General features: G+C 37.8%; 1 protein-coding gene across 1 annotated transcript in view; it reads right to left on the bottom strand.

Annotated features, from left to right (window-relative positions):
* Window positions 1–8,324: 8,324 nt before the first annotated feature.
* THUMPD3 (THUMP domain containing 3) overlaps window positions 8,325–18,841 on the bottom strand; it is a 29,215-nt gene continuing 18,698 nt past the window's right edge. The window contains exons 5-10 of the mRNA XM_059161601.1: window positions 18,518–18,648; window positions 15,790–15,859; window positions 12,653–12,768; window positions 9,416–9,526; window positions 8,786–8,909; window positions 8,325–8,590 (exon numbers count right to left, since the gene is read on the bottom strand). Coding sequence (XP_059017584.1) covers window positions 8,441–8,590; window positions 8,786–8,909; window positions 9,416–9,526; window positions 12,653–12,768; window positions 15,790–15,859; window positions 18,518–18,648 — 702 coding nt within the window. The 3' untranslated portion in view covers window positions 8,325–8,440. The remainder of the gene's footprint in view (window positions 8,591–8,785; window positions 8,910–9,415; window positions 9,527–12,652; window positions 12,769–15,789; window positions 15,860–18,517; window positions 18,649–18,841) is intronic.

The following is an 18,841-nucleotide window of genomic DNA, read 5'->3' as shown; positions in this document are numbered from 1 at the left end:
GTAGAGGAAGGAAATAGGAGTCCAAGCATTCACCTTGGGCTGATTTTAAGCAGCTAGACTGCGTGTTATTACTACTTAAGATCCTTCTTGTAGTATTTTTCCTGTAGGTAAAGGGGAGGTTAAAGGCAGAGTGATTGGAGGTTTTTTTTACTCACCCCATTTGAGAATCTTGCTGACACCAACCAAGTATAGCATTTGAAATTAAATATTAATCTTAAAATTCTAGGCCCTTTCCTAGCATCCCTTTGGTTAGGGATCTTAGCAACTCGAACTCCTACTTTGAGCGCATTTTGCTTTTGTTGTACTTGCTCTTTGAATCCCCAGACATAGTAGTGGCTTTCTCCTCTCCTGTTTTTGGCAGCCCAGTGAGTCATGAAACCAGACAGATCAGTTTTTCTGCCAATTAAGGCTACCCAGTTTGAGGAGAGGCCTCACTCTTACCCAGTTATGTATTTATTCCTCCTTGAATGTTTACCTTGTTTTACACTTTATCCTTTTCCTCAGCTAGGATTCCACCCGTTGATCTCTTCACAGTCAGATGACCTTGATTACTGCCTTACTAAGAATTGGATATGAGGTTCAGCAACACCTCCGTTTTCCCTCCTTTGAATACCTCTCGATCCATGTTTTTATTTCTGTTCTCATCAATTGGTAACTGGGCTCAATTGCTGTAATGCTGATAGCTTCCAAACTGGTGTCTGCCTGTGGTATCATCTTTTTTTGTTTGTTTAAAGATTTTATTTATTTGACCCGGGTGAAGCGGGGTAGGGACAGGCTTCCTGCGGAGCAGAGAGCCCGATGTGGGACTCGCTCTCAGGACCCTGAGATCATGACCTGAGCTAAAGGCAGAGGCTTAACCCACTGAGCCACCCAGGCACCCTGGTATTGTCTTTTGATCCATCAAACATGTTGCTGAGACAGTTGTCCCAACATACAGATAGGGGTGAAAATGACTGATCAAACTCCTTTACTAGCTCCTAACTACTTATAGGATGAATTCCATCAACGTGAGAGTAATATACAAGGCCCCTCAATGGGCTGACCTTGTCTTAACAGCTTTTTCATTTGCTACAATTTTTTACATATACCTCAAACATTACCTCTCCAGTCATACTGAATTGTTGACCCAAATCATAGTGTCATTGCCCTACCTCTTTGTAGGCTGGTTCCTTCTGAGGTGGCACCCTTGGTGCTTCTTACTCCAAGACTGTTAAGACTCAAATACCATCTTCCCTATGATCTTGCCTTCTGTCTATCTTCCCAGAAGCCTGACACCCCTAAAGAAAGGTTACAAGTGCTTTTCATCTGATAGTAGGTTGAATCAGCATTTCTCAGGTTGTCATTGCTTGTTTAAATTCTCCTATTCTGAGCTGCTTGAGGTCACAGGTTCTTGTTAAGTCTTGTACCACCAAGCTCCTAGTGTATTCCCTGATAGCTAGCCAATCGTAAGTAAAATGGAAAGAGCAACATGTCAATGTCTTTTTAAGGTTTGATAGGTTATTGGTCTCTCAGTTTTGGATGTATGCTTCCTAGTGCTTTAGGTTACCAGTGTCCAATAGAATGTTCTGCATTTTTGCCAACCTGTATGGTAGCCACTAACCATGTGGCTACTCTGACTAAAGAACTGAATTTTCAACTTGATATAATTTAAATTGCCACTGTGTACATTGTAGCTGTAGCCAAAAAGTTGTGTTGTGGGTTGCTGAATACTTAATATGCATTGATAATTTTCTCTTCATACTGAGCAGTTAGGAAACAAAACTAAACTTGTTAGTTAGGAAACAAAACTAAACAAAACTAAACTTGGCCTGTTTAGTTTAATTTTTTCCCTGCTTGTTTAACCTATTTTCTGTACTATAGTTGTACCTAGCTGAAAGCTAAGTTGAACAAGGCTAAACTTGCCTTGGCCAACAGTGTGTTAAAAAAGCAAGTGTTGACTAGTTTGGATTTCAAAAAAGAATGCGTAATGAATTTTAGGAAAGTGGGATTTCATTAAACCTTGTAATGGTGACAGAAATTTAGTTAGGAATAGGACTATATCTGATATTAATGAAAGCAGCCCTGTATTTCAGTCCTACAAATTTTCATTTTTGGAGAAACTTGATCAAAGGACACCAGACCTTACATACCACATCTTGTTAGGAACCTGTCACAAAGTTTAAGTTGCATCCTGATAAAGTATAAATTGATACATCCTAACACCAAAATATTTTTATCTGCTAATACAGCATGTTGTAAATTTGTTATATTTTTAAAAGACAATTTTTTTTAAAGATTTCTCAGAATATGAGACTGTTAGGATAGGAATCTGTCAGTGCACACAGGTAGTTGGCTTGCTATTTAATGCAGATTTCCAGTCCTACAGCCAGAGATTCTGAATCCACTTTAGTTGGGTGGGAGGCACTGGAATTCTATATCATGTTCCTTATTTGCTTCTGATGTTGGGGGCCCAAGAATCATACTGCAAATACAGCCTTCAGGCTATATACCTATTTATTCTACAAAAATGATTAAAACTTCAGAGAAACTTCTAATATTCCGTGCTTTCTACTTGGTGATTTTTTTTCCTTTCAAAAAAAAAAAAATGAATGGAAAAACAAGTCAAGAGGAGAAGATTGGTAATATTTGATAGTTTTGGAAACATGCAGGTCAGATTGTTTTTCTTGTAAAAGGGATGTTAAAATACTCCAAATACAATTTTTGAACAAGAGTATTGCCTTTTTTGTCTGTTTTCCCACTAAATGCATTAATCAGAGACTTACTTTTGATTCCCCAGTGCCTGTACACAGAGCTGTAAATGTTGGTTTTATTAATTTATATGTGAAATTGGTTTTCAAATAATAGCTAAGTCCACAAAACACACACACAGGCTCCTTTTATGGAGAAATTTTAGGGTCATACTTAACCCTAAGTCTCTTCATTCTATTTATAAAGGAGTCTGAGGCATTCTGGTCTCTAAATGCATCTGTCCACTGTTGACCTCTTCCTTTGGTTTCCTGTATGAACCATTCCTCTTCCTGTACTTCACTTCTTTGGGCTTTACTTATTTTTTTTCCCCACAAACCAGCTACCTATCTCTTTTTGAAGTAGAGCCATATTTCTTATACTTTTAGGATAAAAGCATATCAAATACTTCTACTTCCCTGAGAAAGTTGAAGGTTTTGTAAAGGCTTTTAGAGTGCGCATGCAAGGAGCAGGGAGCCAAAGGGAGATGTGGAGAGAGAATCTCTGGTAGATTCCCCCATTGAGCTCCGAGCCTGACATGGGGCTTGATCTCAGGACCCTGAGATCATGACTGAGCTGAAACCAAAGGCTAAGCATCTAACAGACTGAACCACTCTCTGCCATTGATTTTTTTATGCAAAGAGGAAGTTTGGTACATTATGATTTGCAGCAGTTAGTCCGGAATATGATAGGAATCAGCATCATAACGGTAAGAGTACTTTGACTATTTTAGGCCAATCTTAATTCTAGAGCACTTTATTAGGTCATATGTCTGAGAATCTAGCACCTTTATTTCAAAGGTTGAGAATTCTTGATTTTGTTAGTTTATCTAGTGACATGCTACTTTATAATGGAGAACTTACTTCTCCAGAAGACTCCCTCCCCCCCCCCCCCCCCCCCCGCATCCATCACTCCCTATTCTTAATGGAGTGGGTAAGAAACTGGATTATTAGAGAACTGTTAGTAGCTTGGAATTAAACATTTATTTTTCCAAGTCAGGGTTGAACCTGATGGATTATTCCTGTATCATGGTATATACCTTCTTGGTGATTAGAGAGACTATTTCTGCCTCTCTGATTATATCTCAGAATCATGGTCACATTTAATAATCCTGTTTTCCAGCTTTACGACTAGAGTTCATAGTCATCACTGACTTTTATCAGCTTGTCCTGGTATTTAGTCACCCTGTTTTTTAGTTTTGAGTTTTGTTTTTGTTCTTTACACATTTTCAGATCACATTTATACAGCTGGCTATTTTATCAGCTAACCAGCCCCACCTCTAGTGTATGGATTCTGGTCAGCTCACTCGACACTCAACACTCTTCATAACCTTTTTTCTTTTTACTGATCTTTTGTTAAAAATCTCTCCACAACGTCTTTTTTATAATAAATAATGACAACATAAATCTATTGTGTACTATAGGCTAAGGCTAATGCAAACAGTTGGGTTAGAAGAAATGAACTAATAGTAATCATTGAATGCCAACAGTGTATCCCATAATATGTTAAACTCATTGCTAGTGTATTTATTGTGGTCCTAATACATAAAACCCCATCTTTCAGAGCAGGAAACTAAAGAAGTTGAACAACTTTTCTGTAGACACTACAACAAATTAAGAACCACAAATTTGAACTCTGGTCAGACTTGCTTAGTCAATATTCCTTACCAGTATATGGTACTGCCTTTCTCTAATGGAAACGCCTTTCAGGAAATTAATCTGACTGCAAGATACCAGATGAGTTCCAGGGATGGAGACATTTGAAGGTTCTTTTACAGCAGTCCAGACATGAGTTAATGTGGTTTGGTATAGAGTGATGGGGCAATCACATTGGAAAGGAAGTTAAAGGACTCAGTAACTGAATGTCAGTCACTGAGAACTGTCTCAGCACAAACTTCTGAAGGAAACCTTTCTTGATGTCCTCAGCTCTACTACATTGGATCACTCGCTTAATGTTGTCATAGCACTTCTGACAGTCATAATTTTATTAGTAATTGTGTAACTGGAGATTTTCCGTACTTTTTCAGGTTGCTTCTTGAGAGCAGGATGGTGTTTATATATAGCTGTGTGTCTGTTACTAAGTATAAGAAGGAATCAAATGGTGCAGTATATTCTTAAATTATCTAGAATTTACTTAAGCAGTACATTTAGGGTGTGAATATTTGTTTTTAGAAATTAACTTAGTTTTTAGGTTATACCTTCTATAATCCCAGCAACCCCCAATATTGTGTAATTTTTTGAAATCCTGTAGTTCTTTTTGTGCCTAAACATAAGTATATTCTGTTGTCTTCCTGCAGTGTTTCAGATATTTCCTTAAAATACTAAAAAAGAAATTCTTAAATATAAATACACCTTTTTTTTTTTTTTAAGAATTTAGTAACTTTATTCTAAAATAAACCAATTTATATTTTTCTAAGGAATGGATCATTTGTGGGGCACCTGGCTGGCTAAGTTGATAAAACACATGACTCTTGATGTCAGGCTATAGGTTTGATCCCCATTAAAGAGATTGCTTCAGGGGTGCCTGGGTGGCTCAGTGGGTTAAGCCTCTGCCTTCAGCTTGGGTCATGATCTCAGGGTCCTGGGATTGAGCCCCGCATCGGGCTCTCTGCTCAGCAGGGAGCCTGTTTCCCTTCATCTCTCTCTCTGCCTACTTGTGATTTCTGTCAAACAAATAAATAAAATTAAAAAAAGATTGCTTCTAAAATAAGAGAGATAAAAAAAAAAGAATGGGTCATTGGCCTTAAAAAATTATGACTACTTGGTCAACTTAGAGCCACCATCTGTGTCTAAAAATGCTAAAAAGATTAAGCCAATATACAGCAGACTTCTCTCACAGAATCCACTCCAAAGAAAAGAAAAAGCTATTCTAGTATCTTAAAGGGCAAGTTATTATATGACATTGCTGGAGAGATAATACACAGTTGGGGCACCTGGGTGGCTCAGTTGTGCATCTGACTCTTGATTTTTGGCTCGTCATGATCTCAGGATACTGAGATCCAGCCTTGCCATCACACTCCCTGCTCAATGGGGAGTCTGCTTGCAATTCTCTCATCTCTCCCCCTCTGGCCCTCCCCACTCATGCCGACCCTTTCTCTCAAATAAATAAATGTCTTACCAAAAATTACACAATAACAAAAATTTTACAAAAAGCTATATACAGAGTGGACATTGCTGATTGTCTACTGGATGAAAAGTAAAAGGCAGTGTCATTTTTTAAAATAATACATTGTCATATTAAACATTTGTGTATAGACATGAAGTCTGCATTAATATCTGGTTTGTTAGAAGTATGTTTAAACCTTACAAATGGATGAATCTACAAAAATGGCTGGGCTCATTTTCCATGTATTTGTCCCGCATCAGCTAGTCAAAGACAGTTCTGTCAAAGCTTGGCAAACACATGCCTGGAAACAGTTAAAGCATTGAGTAGGTTTTTACTATATTATTTATTTTTAATTTATTTTTTAAAAGTAATCCCTACACCTACTGTGGGGCTCAAACTCACAAACATAAGATTAAGAGTCACATGCTCTACCAACTGATCCAGCCAGCCACCCACCCCCTTGAGAAACTTCTTAAAATCCTCTGTTCTACACTGATGTTTTCACTAATTTTGAAAAAGCAAAAGTTGGTAAAACTGCTGGCATCTTGGCATTACTCAAGACAGTGGCACCAAAGTGTAGTAGTCATTCTTGACTGCCATGCATTTGCAGGGTAAGGGGAGGAGTGGTGTCAGTTCCACTTAAGAATGTCCTTGTGATGGGGCGCCTGGGTGGCTCAGTGGGTTAAAGCCTCTTCCTTCAGCTCAGGTCATGATCCCAGGGTCCTGGGATCGAGCCCCGCATTGGGCTCTCTGCTCTGCAGGGAGCCTGCTTCCTCCCCGCCCCCTCTCTCTCTGTCAAATAAATAAAAATCTTTAAAAAAAAAAAAACTAAGCCAACATACAAAAATACTATTTCATTCAGCAAATATTAAATGCCCACTTAAGCAAGTACTCTGCCAGGCACTTGGTAGGTAAACAGTGGTGAAAACAGACATAGTCCTTTTACTTTCCATTTCTGCCGATTACTGATTAAAGGTTGAAATGATTTATAAAGAGGTGAAAGATGGGGTGCCTGGGTGGCTCAGTTGGTTTAACATCTGCCTTCAGCTCAGGCCATGATCCCAGGGTCTTGGGATTGAGCCCCATGTCAGGCTCCCCACTTTGCCTCTTCCTTCTGCCATTCTCTCAAATAAAAAATCTTAAAAAAAAAAATTAAAAGAGGTGAAAGATTGTTTCATGATGAACCCAAAAGAGGGCAGCTATGCTTTCTGATGGTAAAAACTCCCGTCTAGGATATGAAACCCTTAATAAGTATCTTCTAATTCATGCTAAAGTGTGGGGTAATAGTAGATGCAGAGAGAAACCAGACTAGGGCTGTTGGCTATGCTGTTTATGTGAATTCTTCTTTCAAAGGAAAGGTGTCCTTGTATTCTAAATGTAAGATACCTAAAACTTCCAAATAAACTGAATACTGTAAAGAATTCCACATGTACCTCAAGTACTCTTTGTCCCAGGGATGCATCATTTTCGTAAGGACTTAATGTTCATTTCATTTTCCAGTCAGAATTTTATCCATCTGGAGAAACAGCTAAGTATGAATACAGATCCAAGAGAAAACAGAAGAATTCTGGGGCGCCTGGGTGACTCAGTGGGTTAAAGCCTCTGCCTTCGGCTCAGGTCATGATCCCAGGGTCCTGGGATAGAGCCCCCCACTGGGCTCTCTGCTCAGCAGGAGCCTGCTTCTTCCTCTCTCTGCCTGCTTCTCTGCTTACTTGTGATCTCTGTCAAATGAATAAATAAAATCTTTAAAAAAAAAAAAATAGAAGAATTCTCATGAAGTTTTTTTTCTTAAAGACTTTGAGAGGATCTGCAATTCCTTTGATCAATCCTAGTCCTCTATTTTAGTTTTATACATTAATTTTAATAACATGCATATTTTAATTTTTAAGGCAGATGGTAAACTTTCCAGTTGGTCTTGTGAGACTTCATCTTGTTATGGGGCAAACACTATCACAAAATGCAGTGCTTCATTTTATTAAGGGTGAGGTAAAGCCAACTTGAGAAACTGAAGAGCAAAGCTGAATGCAATATGGCCCAAAAAGTTTTTTTTTTTTTTTTTAATATTTTATTTATTTATTTGACAGAGAGAGATCACAAGTAGGCAGAGAGAGAGAGGCGGGGAAAGCAGGCTCCCTGCCGAGCAGAGAGTCTGATGCAGGGCTTGATCCCAGGACTCTGGGATCATGACCTAAGCCGAAGGCAGAGGCTTTAACCCACTGAGCCACCCAGGTGCCCCTGGCCCAAAAAGTTTTGATAATGTTTTCCTTTCCTTCACTGTAGCTTTCTACCTGCTACAGTGGAAATAGGAACTGCTATGAAGCCTGAAAACATACTCAAAACCTAAATCCCAAAGCATTTTAGTAGGCTTAGGATCTTGAAAACATTTTAAGTAGTAATTGCCCAGCCAGTCCTTCCATGAGAGCTCCAAAGTTCTGCTTAAGAACTTCAGTTCCATTCAGACCCTTTGCTAACATAGGTAAAGAGCCTTAGACCAGTTTAAATTGCAAACTGCAATTTTATTAACACTATTTTTCTTTCAAACCAAGTTCTTCATGCTGACATTCCCAGTGTTGGGAGGCACAAATACCATTAACCATCTTCATTCTTTGCATCACCAAGGAGTTCTTTCCCCATCTTGTTCTGAAGGATGAACAAAAGCTTGAGGTGTACGTTTCAGAAGATAAACTGCTGCATGAAGACCCCCTATGTTCACCCAGACAGTATGTACCTTCCGCCAAACATGTCCCATTCCAGATAATGCCTGCGTACACACAAAAAGGAAAAGTGATTAGCAGAAAATCTGTAGGCCAACCAGCAGCCTAGTTGGTAGTAAGAAACCATGGGGGAAAGGGAAACAAATCCTACTCAAACTAATACACCTTTTAAAAAAAAGTTTTAATAAATTAAAAGATCCTAAAGTTGCCACAGGGTGAATTTTTGGGCTAATTTACAGCACCTTGGTAAAGCATTTCTTGTCCTGAGTAAGTAGTGCAGCTCGGCCTGTCCCTGGTTTACAGACACGGCTCATCTCCCGTAGGCAAGCTGGATAAAGGTTCCAGTTTCTCTTTTTGGAGCCCATCCTATAGAAGATCAGTGAATCAAACACTTAGTAGATAAACATCTAGAACTAGAAACAAAAAGTTAAAAACTCATTATAATAAAATGCTAATGCCTAAACAGATTAACTGGCTACAGAAAAATTTGTTTTGACAACTACAATAATTGTATAAGTTGTCCTCTTAAAAACTATAATAAACACATTACATAAACCAAACCAATGATGAGAAAACATTTATCCTGAGGATTAGAACCAAATTTTTCTCAACCTTTGGGAAGTATCTTGTAATTCACCAGTGGGTCAGGAAGTGAGTTAGCCTGTGATGGTCAGGATCAAAATGTGGTTAATTACTGAGTTCTCAGAAGAAACAAAACACGTGAATCCATCATATTATAGTTCTTAAGTGACAAAGTGCTCTTAAGTCTACTAAAAGAAATTGAAGATTTCTGATAGAATCTTAGAAGACAAGATGGGTACTAGTTTAACAAGTGAAGGTAAAACTCATTTTTTTTAAAAGCCAAGTCCCACCTTTTTCCAAATGGCATGTCTGTCACAATAATGTCCACAGAGCCAGTTCTCAATGGCAGATTGCAGATATCCCACTGAACAGCATCTATGGGCAAGCTCCAGGACACTTTGCTATAGGGACAAAGTCAATGTGCTTATTATTTTGAAGTATGAAGTCTATAAACATTTATGAAGAAACTTATAAAATACAAAATGCTACTAAAATGATAATATCTGTGACAACATTAACAATAAGCAAAATTTTTAAGCCAAAATGTAGGAAGTAAGCATAAGGTCATATGATAAAACTTATAATGACAAAATCTGTAATGACTATTTAAAAAATGGTTAATATTGGTTTCAAAAGATAACTGGTTTCATCTACAATTTAAGAAAACAGATCAAGGGATGAACAAGACTAACACAAAGAACTGCAAAAGATGACTGACAATAGTAATGAAGCAGTAAAATTATATAATTGAACGTTAAACATCAGTGAACACAGGAAAAAAGATTATGAGGTGACAAATCTGAAGTTTGGCAGACCTCAATAACAAGAAACATCTGCAAAATTAATAAAATAGAGATATTTGTTTTAAAATTAAACCTGTAGCACACAGACAAAAAGAAGACTGAAAAATATGATAAAAGACAATGAATACAAACGATACAAATCCTCTTCATTAAGGCAAAGCTGCTCTATAAGAAGCAAGATACAAAAGGCAAGAACACACAGGCTAAGAAAGACAAATCAGGGGCCCCTGGGTGGCTCAGTGAGTTAAAGCCTTTGCCTTCGGCTCAGGTCATGATCCCAGGGTCCAGGGATTGAGTCCTGCATTGGGCACTCTGCTCGGCATGGAGCCTGCTTCCCCTGCCTGCCTCTCTGCTTACTTGTGATCTCTGTCTGTCAAATAAATAAAATCTTTTTTTAAAAAAAGGCAAATCAAAGACTGAGAAGAAATAAATGGTTATTGAGAGAGACTGAGGAATTTAAGAGAAAATGTACAATAAAGGCTGTTGCTCCATAAAGGGGGGGAAAAGCACAGATTATCAAAAATAAGCATATTAATCACATTTATAGGCACCAATAATTGCAACAAAATAAGTGAACATAAAATTTTAAGAGACCGATAAATAGTACAGGTAGAATAGACAAAAAAGGTACAGTGTCTGAAAAGCAAGATAAAATATACAGAAAATAGAAATAAATTGTTTAAAAATGTTTTATCAGGTTTAAAAAAACCATAATGTACTAAGCCCCAAGAAAATTTCAATAAATATGCAACAAAATGTACCATAAAAATTCACTGTCAATAAAGCAAATTAAAACCTTTGAACTACTTGTGTACAAAAAATTATCTAAACCCTTGCTATTCAGAGTTGGGCCACAGCCCAGCAGCATGAATATCACCCATCAACTTGCTAGGAAACAAACTCCCAGGTCCCATCTGAAACCTACTGAATCTGGATCTAGTTAACAGGATCCTCAGGTGACTCACACACACATTTGAAAAGCACTGAACAACTAGATCAGTGAGACAAGTACACAACCAATGATTTAAAAAGAAACCAAAACAGGAATTTTATCATTAAAGAAAAACACAGCATTTAACTTAAAATTTTAAATAACAAATTTAAAAAACCTCAACAGGAAATAGGAATAAAGAAACAAGCATAAAAAACAGAGCATAAAAAACAAAGAACAAACAGTATATGAAACAACTAAACAAAGCACCGGTGATTCTAATAAAAAAAAATTAGTAAAGAGAATAACCAACATATAGACATAAAATAATATGAAGGATTCCATGTGTAAGTAATAAATAGGAGTATCTGCATCAATTAGATATATATTTTTTAAAACCACTGATTTCTATTTAGATATAAACCTCACATTAAGGGTTATGGAGGCAGCTGCTTCTATGTTTGCTAAGGCCAGTCATGGGATATGTCTACTTCCCTGGGCTATGTATTCAGGATATCGAGCATCTGTACAGTTCAACAAATATAATGACCACTACCCACTCCTGCCATTTTCCAAGAAAATACAGGGTATCTTTATCTAAGGGCAATATATAAAATAAGGGCACCTAATTGTTTCACAGAAACAATTTTATGAGGCCTCTGGTAAGAAGACCAAGTGACATTTAAACCAATTCTTCCAAAGACAGATGAAACTGCAACAGTGAGAGGCTGGCATAACTTGCATCACTGAATGTAACTTGGAGTAGTAGGCCAGGGCTTAAGATACTTTAACAAAAAATTTCCCAGACCCCAGTGGACTTCCAGTGTACAGAAAGGATACAGGTGAAGGGGCTTAAAATATTTGGCTTGCAGGAGAGAGGATTTTGGAGGAGGAGGAGTTTTGGTAGCCCTTCAAAGATCTGATGTCAAGCATTGTGTGACACGGAGCTAAGATTTTTCTTTATAGATCCAAATGGGTCTAAAACAAATCTACAGAAGGTACAGAGAGGAATTCAGTTTTATGACTAGCACTCCAAGTTGTGCAAAGCTAGAACTGACAGCCTTCAGAGACAGAGCCATTAGAGATAGTGATACAGACTGGAAGACCATTGGTCAGGATGTCCTATAGGACATTTAGGTACTGTGGATGTGGCTTTCAGGTTTCCTCAACTCTTAAGACTGCTTTAGAGTGCCAAATAATAGAGGAAATTTCGACACAAATATGCAGTCATTTAAAAGACAGGAATATAAAAATCTAAAAATACTCAAAGTGGGATTTTATAAAATTAAAATGAATCAACACAGTATTTTTCCACTAAGTAAGAAAAAAGATACACAAATAAGAAAAAGGAAGACAAATAAACACAGTTGCACTAGGTGGAGAAATTATAGTTAAAAACATGTTTTTGGGGCGCCTGGGTGGCTCAGTGGGTTAAGCCGCTGCCTTCGGCTCAGGTCATGATCTCAGGGTCCTGGGATCGAGTCCCGCGTCGGGCTCTCTGCTCAGCAGGGAGCCTGTTTCCCTCTCTCTCTCTCTCTGCCTGCCTCTCCATCTACTTGTGATTTCTCTCTGTCAAATAAATAAATAAAATCTTAAAAAAAAAAACAAAAAAAAAAAAAAAACATGTTTTTGTAAGTTATTTTCAATAAATGGCTTTAAAATTTAATGGAGTCTCACAGTATGTTCATTTTAGTTACAATGTCACAGCGCACTGGAGGTATTAATTCATAATGTCAGTATAAAAAGTTACCATCTAAGTCTAAGAAATGCTACAAAATCTTTTAAATTTTTACCTTTCTTTAATTTGGCTCTTGGTCAATAAAGATGAGATGTTATTTGCTGCTCTATTCACAGCCAACGGATTATTATCACCAGCAATATGATAACAGTTAGACCATTCAGTAGCCCCCTAAAAGACAATAGTATATATTAAAACCAAAGTAGCAAACTGCAAACAAAACAAAACAGAACAAAAATTTTAAAACCCCCCAAAACCCAGAAATGATTAAAGGGATAATCATTTCAATTGATTGCCAATAAGAGAGACAATCCAATCTAATAATCCAATGCTTTTCTAAAGTGGTAGAATGCTGCATGTTGTGAACTTTGCTATTCCCCTTGCTTGAAAAGCCCTCCTGTTCTTCACTTGCTGAATTCCTATGCATCTTTCAAGACCAAGCTCAAATGTCACACTCTCACATCAACCCCAACTCTCCAAGCTGTCTCTCATTTGCCTCCCCAACCCAAAGCACTTTGTACATACTGTCACTGCACTTGTTTTTTTAATTATTTCTATACCTGTCTGCCTTTCAAGGAATCTCTCTAAGGACAAGTCTGATATTTTATTCAATCCCTCAGGCAGCAGTGTCTGGCACATAGTAAGCATTACAAACCTGAAATACAACCATGGTTTAAAAACCTAACAAAATTAAAGTCACCAACCTATATCCTTTTGTCATTACAAGATTTTATATATAAATTGTATAATTTATATATATATATAGGGGTATTTGAAAATTTCTAAATAAAATATAATATACACTGCATTAAGCTTCTGAATGATCACCGCTACATCCCTGAAAAGATTCTGTAATGTTAAGTCAAAAACATGTCGACAGAAAATAAATACCAACGTTACATGTCATTTGTGGAATGGGAGGTAACACCCTACCCTAGGATGAACAATGTTCTAGATTCACAGAAGGTTTCTGATACCAAAGCAGAGGCAAGTTTTGCCCTCTGTTTAGGGATGAGGAACAAGTACCTCTTCCTTTGTAAACAGTAATACACACTCAAATCCATGAACACAAGGCTTCATTGTCTTTTCTTTTGCCCACATACTTGAGGGTGATCTAGAGGGGATGTAGAAGAGACCTAGAGATTTTGATGAAAGCCTCTCAATTGATTCTGATTCCCCAACACTCACTTTTTTCATCTAAATCTGTTTAGATTTTCAGCCTCTGCAAGAGATGAGTTTTGTAGTACTTCCAATTTTTAAAAGAATTCAGATCACTATTTTATACTTGCGTGAACAATTCTGGATACATACCTTGTCAATTCCTTTCATAACTTCATTCACTCTGATCATGTATCTATGTTTTTTTAAATATTTTTCTATATTAACATTCTCATGTCTACTTTTTTTTTAAAGATATTTTTTATTTATTTGACAGAGAAAGAGAGATCACAAGTAGGCAGAGAGAGAGAAGAGGATACAGGCTCCCTGCTGAGCAGAGAGCCCGATGCGGGGCTCGATCCCAGGACCCTGGGATCATGAACTGAGCCAAAGGCAGAGGCTTCAACCCACTGAGCCACCCAGGTGCCTCTCTCATGTCTACTCTTAAATGGAAATGCCTCAACCTTTATCCGTATCTTTTGGTGTGGCGGGGGGGTGGGGGCTCTTCTAGACTCTCTTTAGCTCTGTTGTATATTTCTTGACATGTGGCGACTTTCCCTTCTATTTAAGACACAGGTACACCATGATTTAATGCTTTGTTCCTTGAATTCTTAACAACTTGCGTTTTCTCTGTGGGCAGTCAGAGTAAATTTCTCTAGCTCACACTACCAGAGAACAGTAGTCATCTAGACTACCAAGATTTCCTTCTAGGATTTTTAACTTCCAGATGACACATGTCATTTTCTAATTGCAGTTTGGATTATTTTTCCAATATAATTGGGTTGCTTTGGACTTGTTCTTCTGTCCGGTTTCTGCCCACTCACAGAATCTGATCTCCTTGTAGCTTATTCTCACTGGCTTTAAATATACTCTATATAAGAATTACTATGTCTCATAAATTTAAGCAATTTTTTTTAAAATTTAAACAATTTTAAAAAATAAATTTAAGCAATTTCAAAGAGGAGCACCTTCTTCCAAATTTTTCTTAAAGTTTGGATAATACTGATTCAAGGAGACTCTCCTTCACTTAATGTTCTTAAATGTTCTTCACTTAAAAAATGCCTTTCCATTTCTTGCTTTACTTTAAGCAGTTTTTGAGTCCTCTGAGTATCACAGTAATTTTGAAAACTATTTAAGAGCATTTGTGTGTAACCATGTTAGACTTCCTGAAAAATCTAAACAAGATTCATAGGTTTCTCCATTTTAAAACTATATTTACTCCCCCAAATGCCTATGTGGATTAAGCAGCATAATCTCACTTTATAGAGATGGAACACCTTCTTCCAGTTTATGCTTATCCCTTCAAGTCTACCAGCTTGTCTTTTATAGAAAAGGGACTAACTGGGGTGCCTGGGTGCTCAGTGGATTAAGCCTCTGCCTTCAGTTCAAGTCATGATCTCAAATTCCTGGGACTGAGCCCTGCATTGGGCTCTGCTCAGCAAGGAGCCTGCTTCCCCTCCCTCCTGCCTGCCTCTCTGCCTGCTTGTGATTCTATCAAATAAATATATAAATAAAACCTTAAAAAAAAAAAAAAAAAGAAAGAAAGAAAAGAAAAGGGACTTAACAGTTTCTCTTAGCCTTCTCTGTGATCCAATGAGTAATCACCACTTATAATCTACCACTTCTTAGCTAGTTGTAATAAGTGGTTATACCCTTCACACAAAATCCCAGCTTTACTAGTGCAATTTTTCTTATTTTTTGGGCCACCTGCATGGCTCAGTTGGTTAAGTGGCTGCCTTCACCTCAGGTCTCCATCCAGGGAACATCATCAGGCTCCTTGCTCAGCGGGGAGCCAACTTCTCCCCTGCCTGCCATTCCTCCTGCTTGTGCTTGCTCTCTCTTTCACTCTCCCTTGCTCTGTGTCAAATAAATAAATAAAGTTTAAAAAAAAAATTTTTTTTTAACTAGTACAATTCTTTCAAATGGGGTCCACTGACCCAACCGTGATGATTTCATCATGTGTAATTTCCCATTAGTTCTAGAATATTCTAGTTGTACCACCTGCTTATCTAAAAGGTAAAGAAACATTATTACCTCTATTGGTATTGCTCCCGTTCCACACATCGGATCCACAATTATATCAGTAGGTTGAGGAGCACAGAGCCTACAGAAGAGAAAACAGCCTATATGAAAAGACTTCAATCAATAGCTGAGGCTTTCACACAGACTATTCCTGAAGCTATAAAGATCAAGGACATTAATGCTGGCATTAAAGAACACCAATCAATATTCATTTTAAAAATCAATTTGTAATTAAGAGATTGAGTCTATATACTAGAACTTACAAAAAAATTACATACAGCTAATAAGTACCCTCTGACTCATCCAAAATCACATTTCAGTGACAGATGGAATATAGCTTCCAGATCTTTCAATATATACATGTACATCTATTAATCCATGTCTTTAGAAAACACATAGTGTTACTTTGTATATAAACGTGTATTCTGTAAGAAAAAAAAACTCAACTGTGTTTCAAGTAAAACATGTATTGGTAAGTATCAATAATAAGTTTACTGGCAATTATACATTTAATATTCCTTTCCTTATGAATTCAATTTTAAAAAACCTTGCCAAAATAACTGCTTTACTTTGAGCACTCAGTATTCGCCAAGTCATGGATTTAAGCTCTTTGCATGCATTATCTCATTTAATCTTTTTAACAGCCCTTCAGTTTTTCTGCGGATGACCCAAGATTTCTCAGTATCTTTCCTATAAATACCCCTTCCTATCCGATCATCAGGTTTTTTTTTTTTTTTTTTTTAAAGATTTTATTTATGTATTTGACAGACAGAGATCACAAGCAGGCAGAGAGGCAGGCAGAGAGAGAGGGGGAAGCAGGCTCCCTGCTGAGCAGAGAGCCCGATATGGGGCTCGATCCCAGGACACTGGGATCATGACCTGAGCCGAAGGCAGAGGCTTTAACCCACTGAGCCACCCAGGCGCCCCGATCATCAGGTTTTTTAAAAAAATCTTAAACTAGCTTACTTAGGTTTCTAATAGTTGCCCCCAAAAGAACTCTCCATGTTCCTGGCTCCTACCATAATGCCTGGCAATACACAATAAATGTTTGTTAAATCAATGAAGGAAGACTGGGAGCTGTTCCTTTATCAAATGGGCCTAGTATTCTATTACTGTCATTGTATGGATAGGTTCCAATTGTGCTGAACTGTAACTCCATGGATGAGTAGAGTGAAAGAGGAAGCAAGGACTGGAAGAGAAGGAAATATAATAAACAATTAATACAAGCATATACCAGACACTATGTAACCGGTATTAAGCATACAGTTGTACATTTACTCCTCACTAAAAACAATCCTTTAAGTCTCACATCAAACCCATTTTGCAGTCTGGAGAACAGAAACCTAGAGAAGACAACTTGTCCTAGAGGTGGGAAGAAGCGCCCAATAAAAGGGTAAAGGACAAATGAGAAAGAAAGCTAGGTCTTGCGCTTGAAAAAGTGGAAAATCCTGGATGGTTCCTGAGATGCTGTGAGTACAAATTTTAAAAATATTAGTAAAAGCTCGCTGTGTTGGGAAGCCTGGGTGGCTCAGTTGGTTAAGCAGCTGCCTTCGGCTCGGGTCATGATCCCGGCGTCCTGGGATCGAGTCCCACATCGGGCTCCTTGCTCAGCGGGGAGCCTGCTTCTCCCTCTGCCTGCCATTCTGTCTGCCTGTGCTCGCTCTCTCCCCCTCTCTCTCTCTCTGATAAATAAATAAAATCTTTAAAAAAAAAAAAAAAGCTCCCTGTGTTTACTTACATATTATACACATTTTTTGCCCCCCACCCCATATTATACACATTTTTAAAAATCTCTTCTTTCAGGGCACCTGGCTGGCTCAGCCAGTAAAGCATGTGACTCCTGATTTCCGGGTTGTGAGTTTGAGCCCCAAAATGGGCTTAGAGATTACTTAAAATAAATAAATAAAAATTAAAAATATAAAAATCTCTGCTTTCATCTGTGTCATGGCACAGAAATGAAAAACAGCAAAATTTGCTTTATTTCCTAACATACACTATATATTTTGTAAACAGAAATATTCAGAGGCAGATGAAAACTACTGTTTTCATTTTAAAATCAAGAAAATGGAGATGGTAGTCATGTGATATTTTCAGGATTACAAAGAATCAGCACTAAATACAAAAGAAACAGATCATTAGCTTTTTATTCTGTTGTTTATTCACTAAATTCCAACACAGTACTTCACAAAAAATTCAAGCGTTATAAAAGGAAAATTCAAATCAAGGTGTCAGATTTATTTTTTTAAAAGATTTTATTTATTTACTTATTTGAGAGAGGGGGGAAAAGAGAATAAGCAGGGAGAAGGGGAGAGAGGAAGAGGGAGAAGCAGGCTCCCTACTGAGTGGAGAGCCTGGCAAGGGGCTTGATCCTTTTGACCTGAGATCATGACCTGAGCTGCAGTCAAACACTTAACAGACTGCGCCACCCAGGTGCCCTGATTTATTTATTTATTTGAGAGAGAGAGAGAGAGAGAGAGAGAATGCACGAGTAGGAGGGGCAGAGAGAGAAAGAGAGTGCAAGTGCAGAGGTGGGTGAGTGGGGGGTGGGAAGAAAGGGAAGGAGAGAGAATCCTCAAGTAGATTTTCCGCTGAGCACAGAGCCCATCATGGGGCTCGATCCCCGGACCCTGAGTTCATGACCTGAGCTGAATCAAGAGTCAGACACTTAACCAACCAACTGAGCCACCCAGGCGCCCCCAAAAGTGTCACTTTAATCCAGATGGCAAACTCATTCTCTTACCTAAGCATCCCATAGGCAAGAGTAGATCTAAGAGTTGTAGGTCCAAAATGTGTGATATTTCTTCGGTGGAGACTCTCTTCTGTCAATGCAATGCCCACAACAATTTCATTATCATGGATGTTCAAAAGAACCTATAAAATTAAAACAGAGAATAAAATAAAGGCACCTGGCTGGCTCAGTCGGTAGAACACGTGACTCCCAATCTCAAGGTTATGACTTTAAGCCCCACACTGGGTGTAGAGATTACTTAAAAATAAAACCTTAAAAAAAGAATAAAAGTTTTAGGATTGTTTACACCTCACTGTTACTAAACTTTATAAATTA

The sequence above is a fragment of the Mustela lutreola genome, chromosome 2 (genome assembly GCF_030435805.1).
Source record: "Mustela lutreola isolate mMusLut2 chromosome 2, mMusLut2.pri, whole genome shotgun sequence".
Lineage (NCBI taxonomy): Eukaryota > Metazoa > Chordata > Mammalia > Carnivora > Mustelidae > Mustela > Mustela lutreola.
This window is presented reverse-complemented; position numbering and strand designations above follow the sequence as displayed.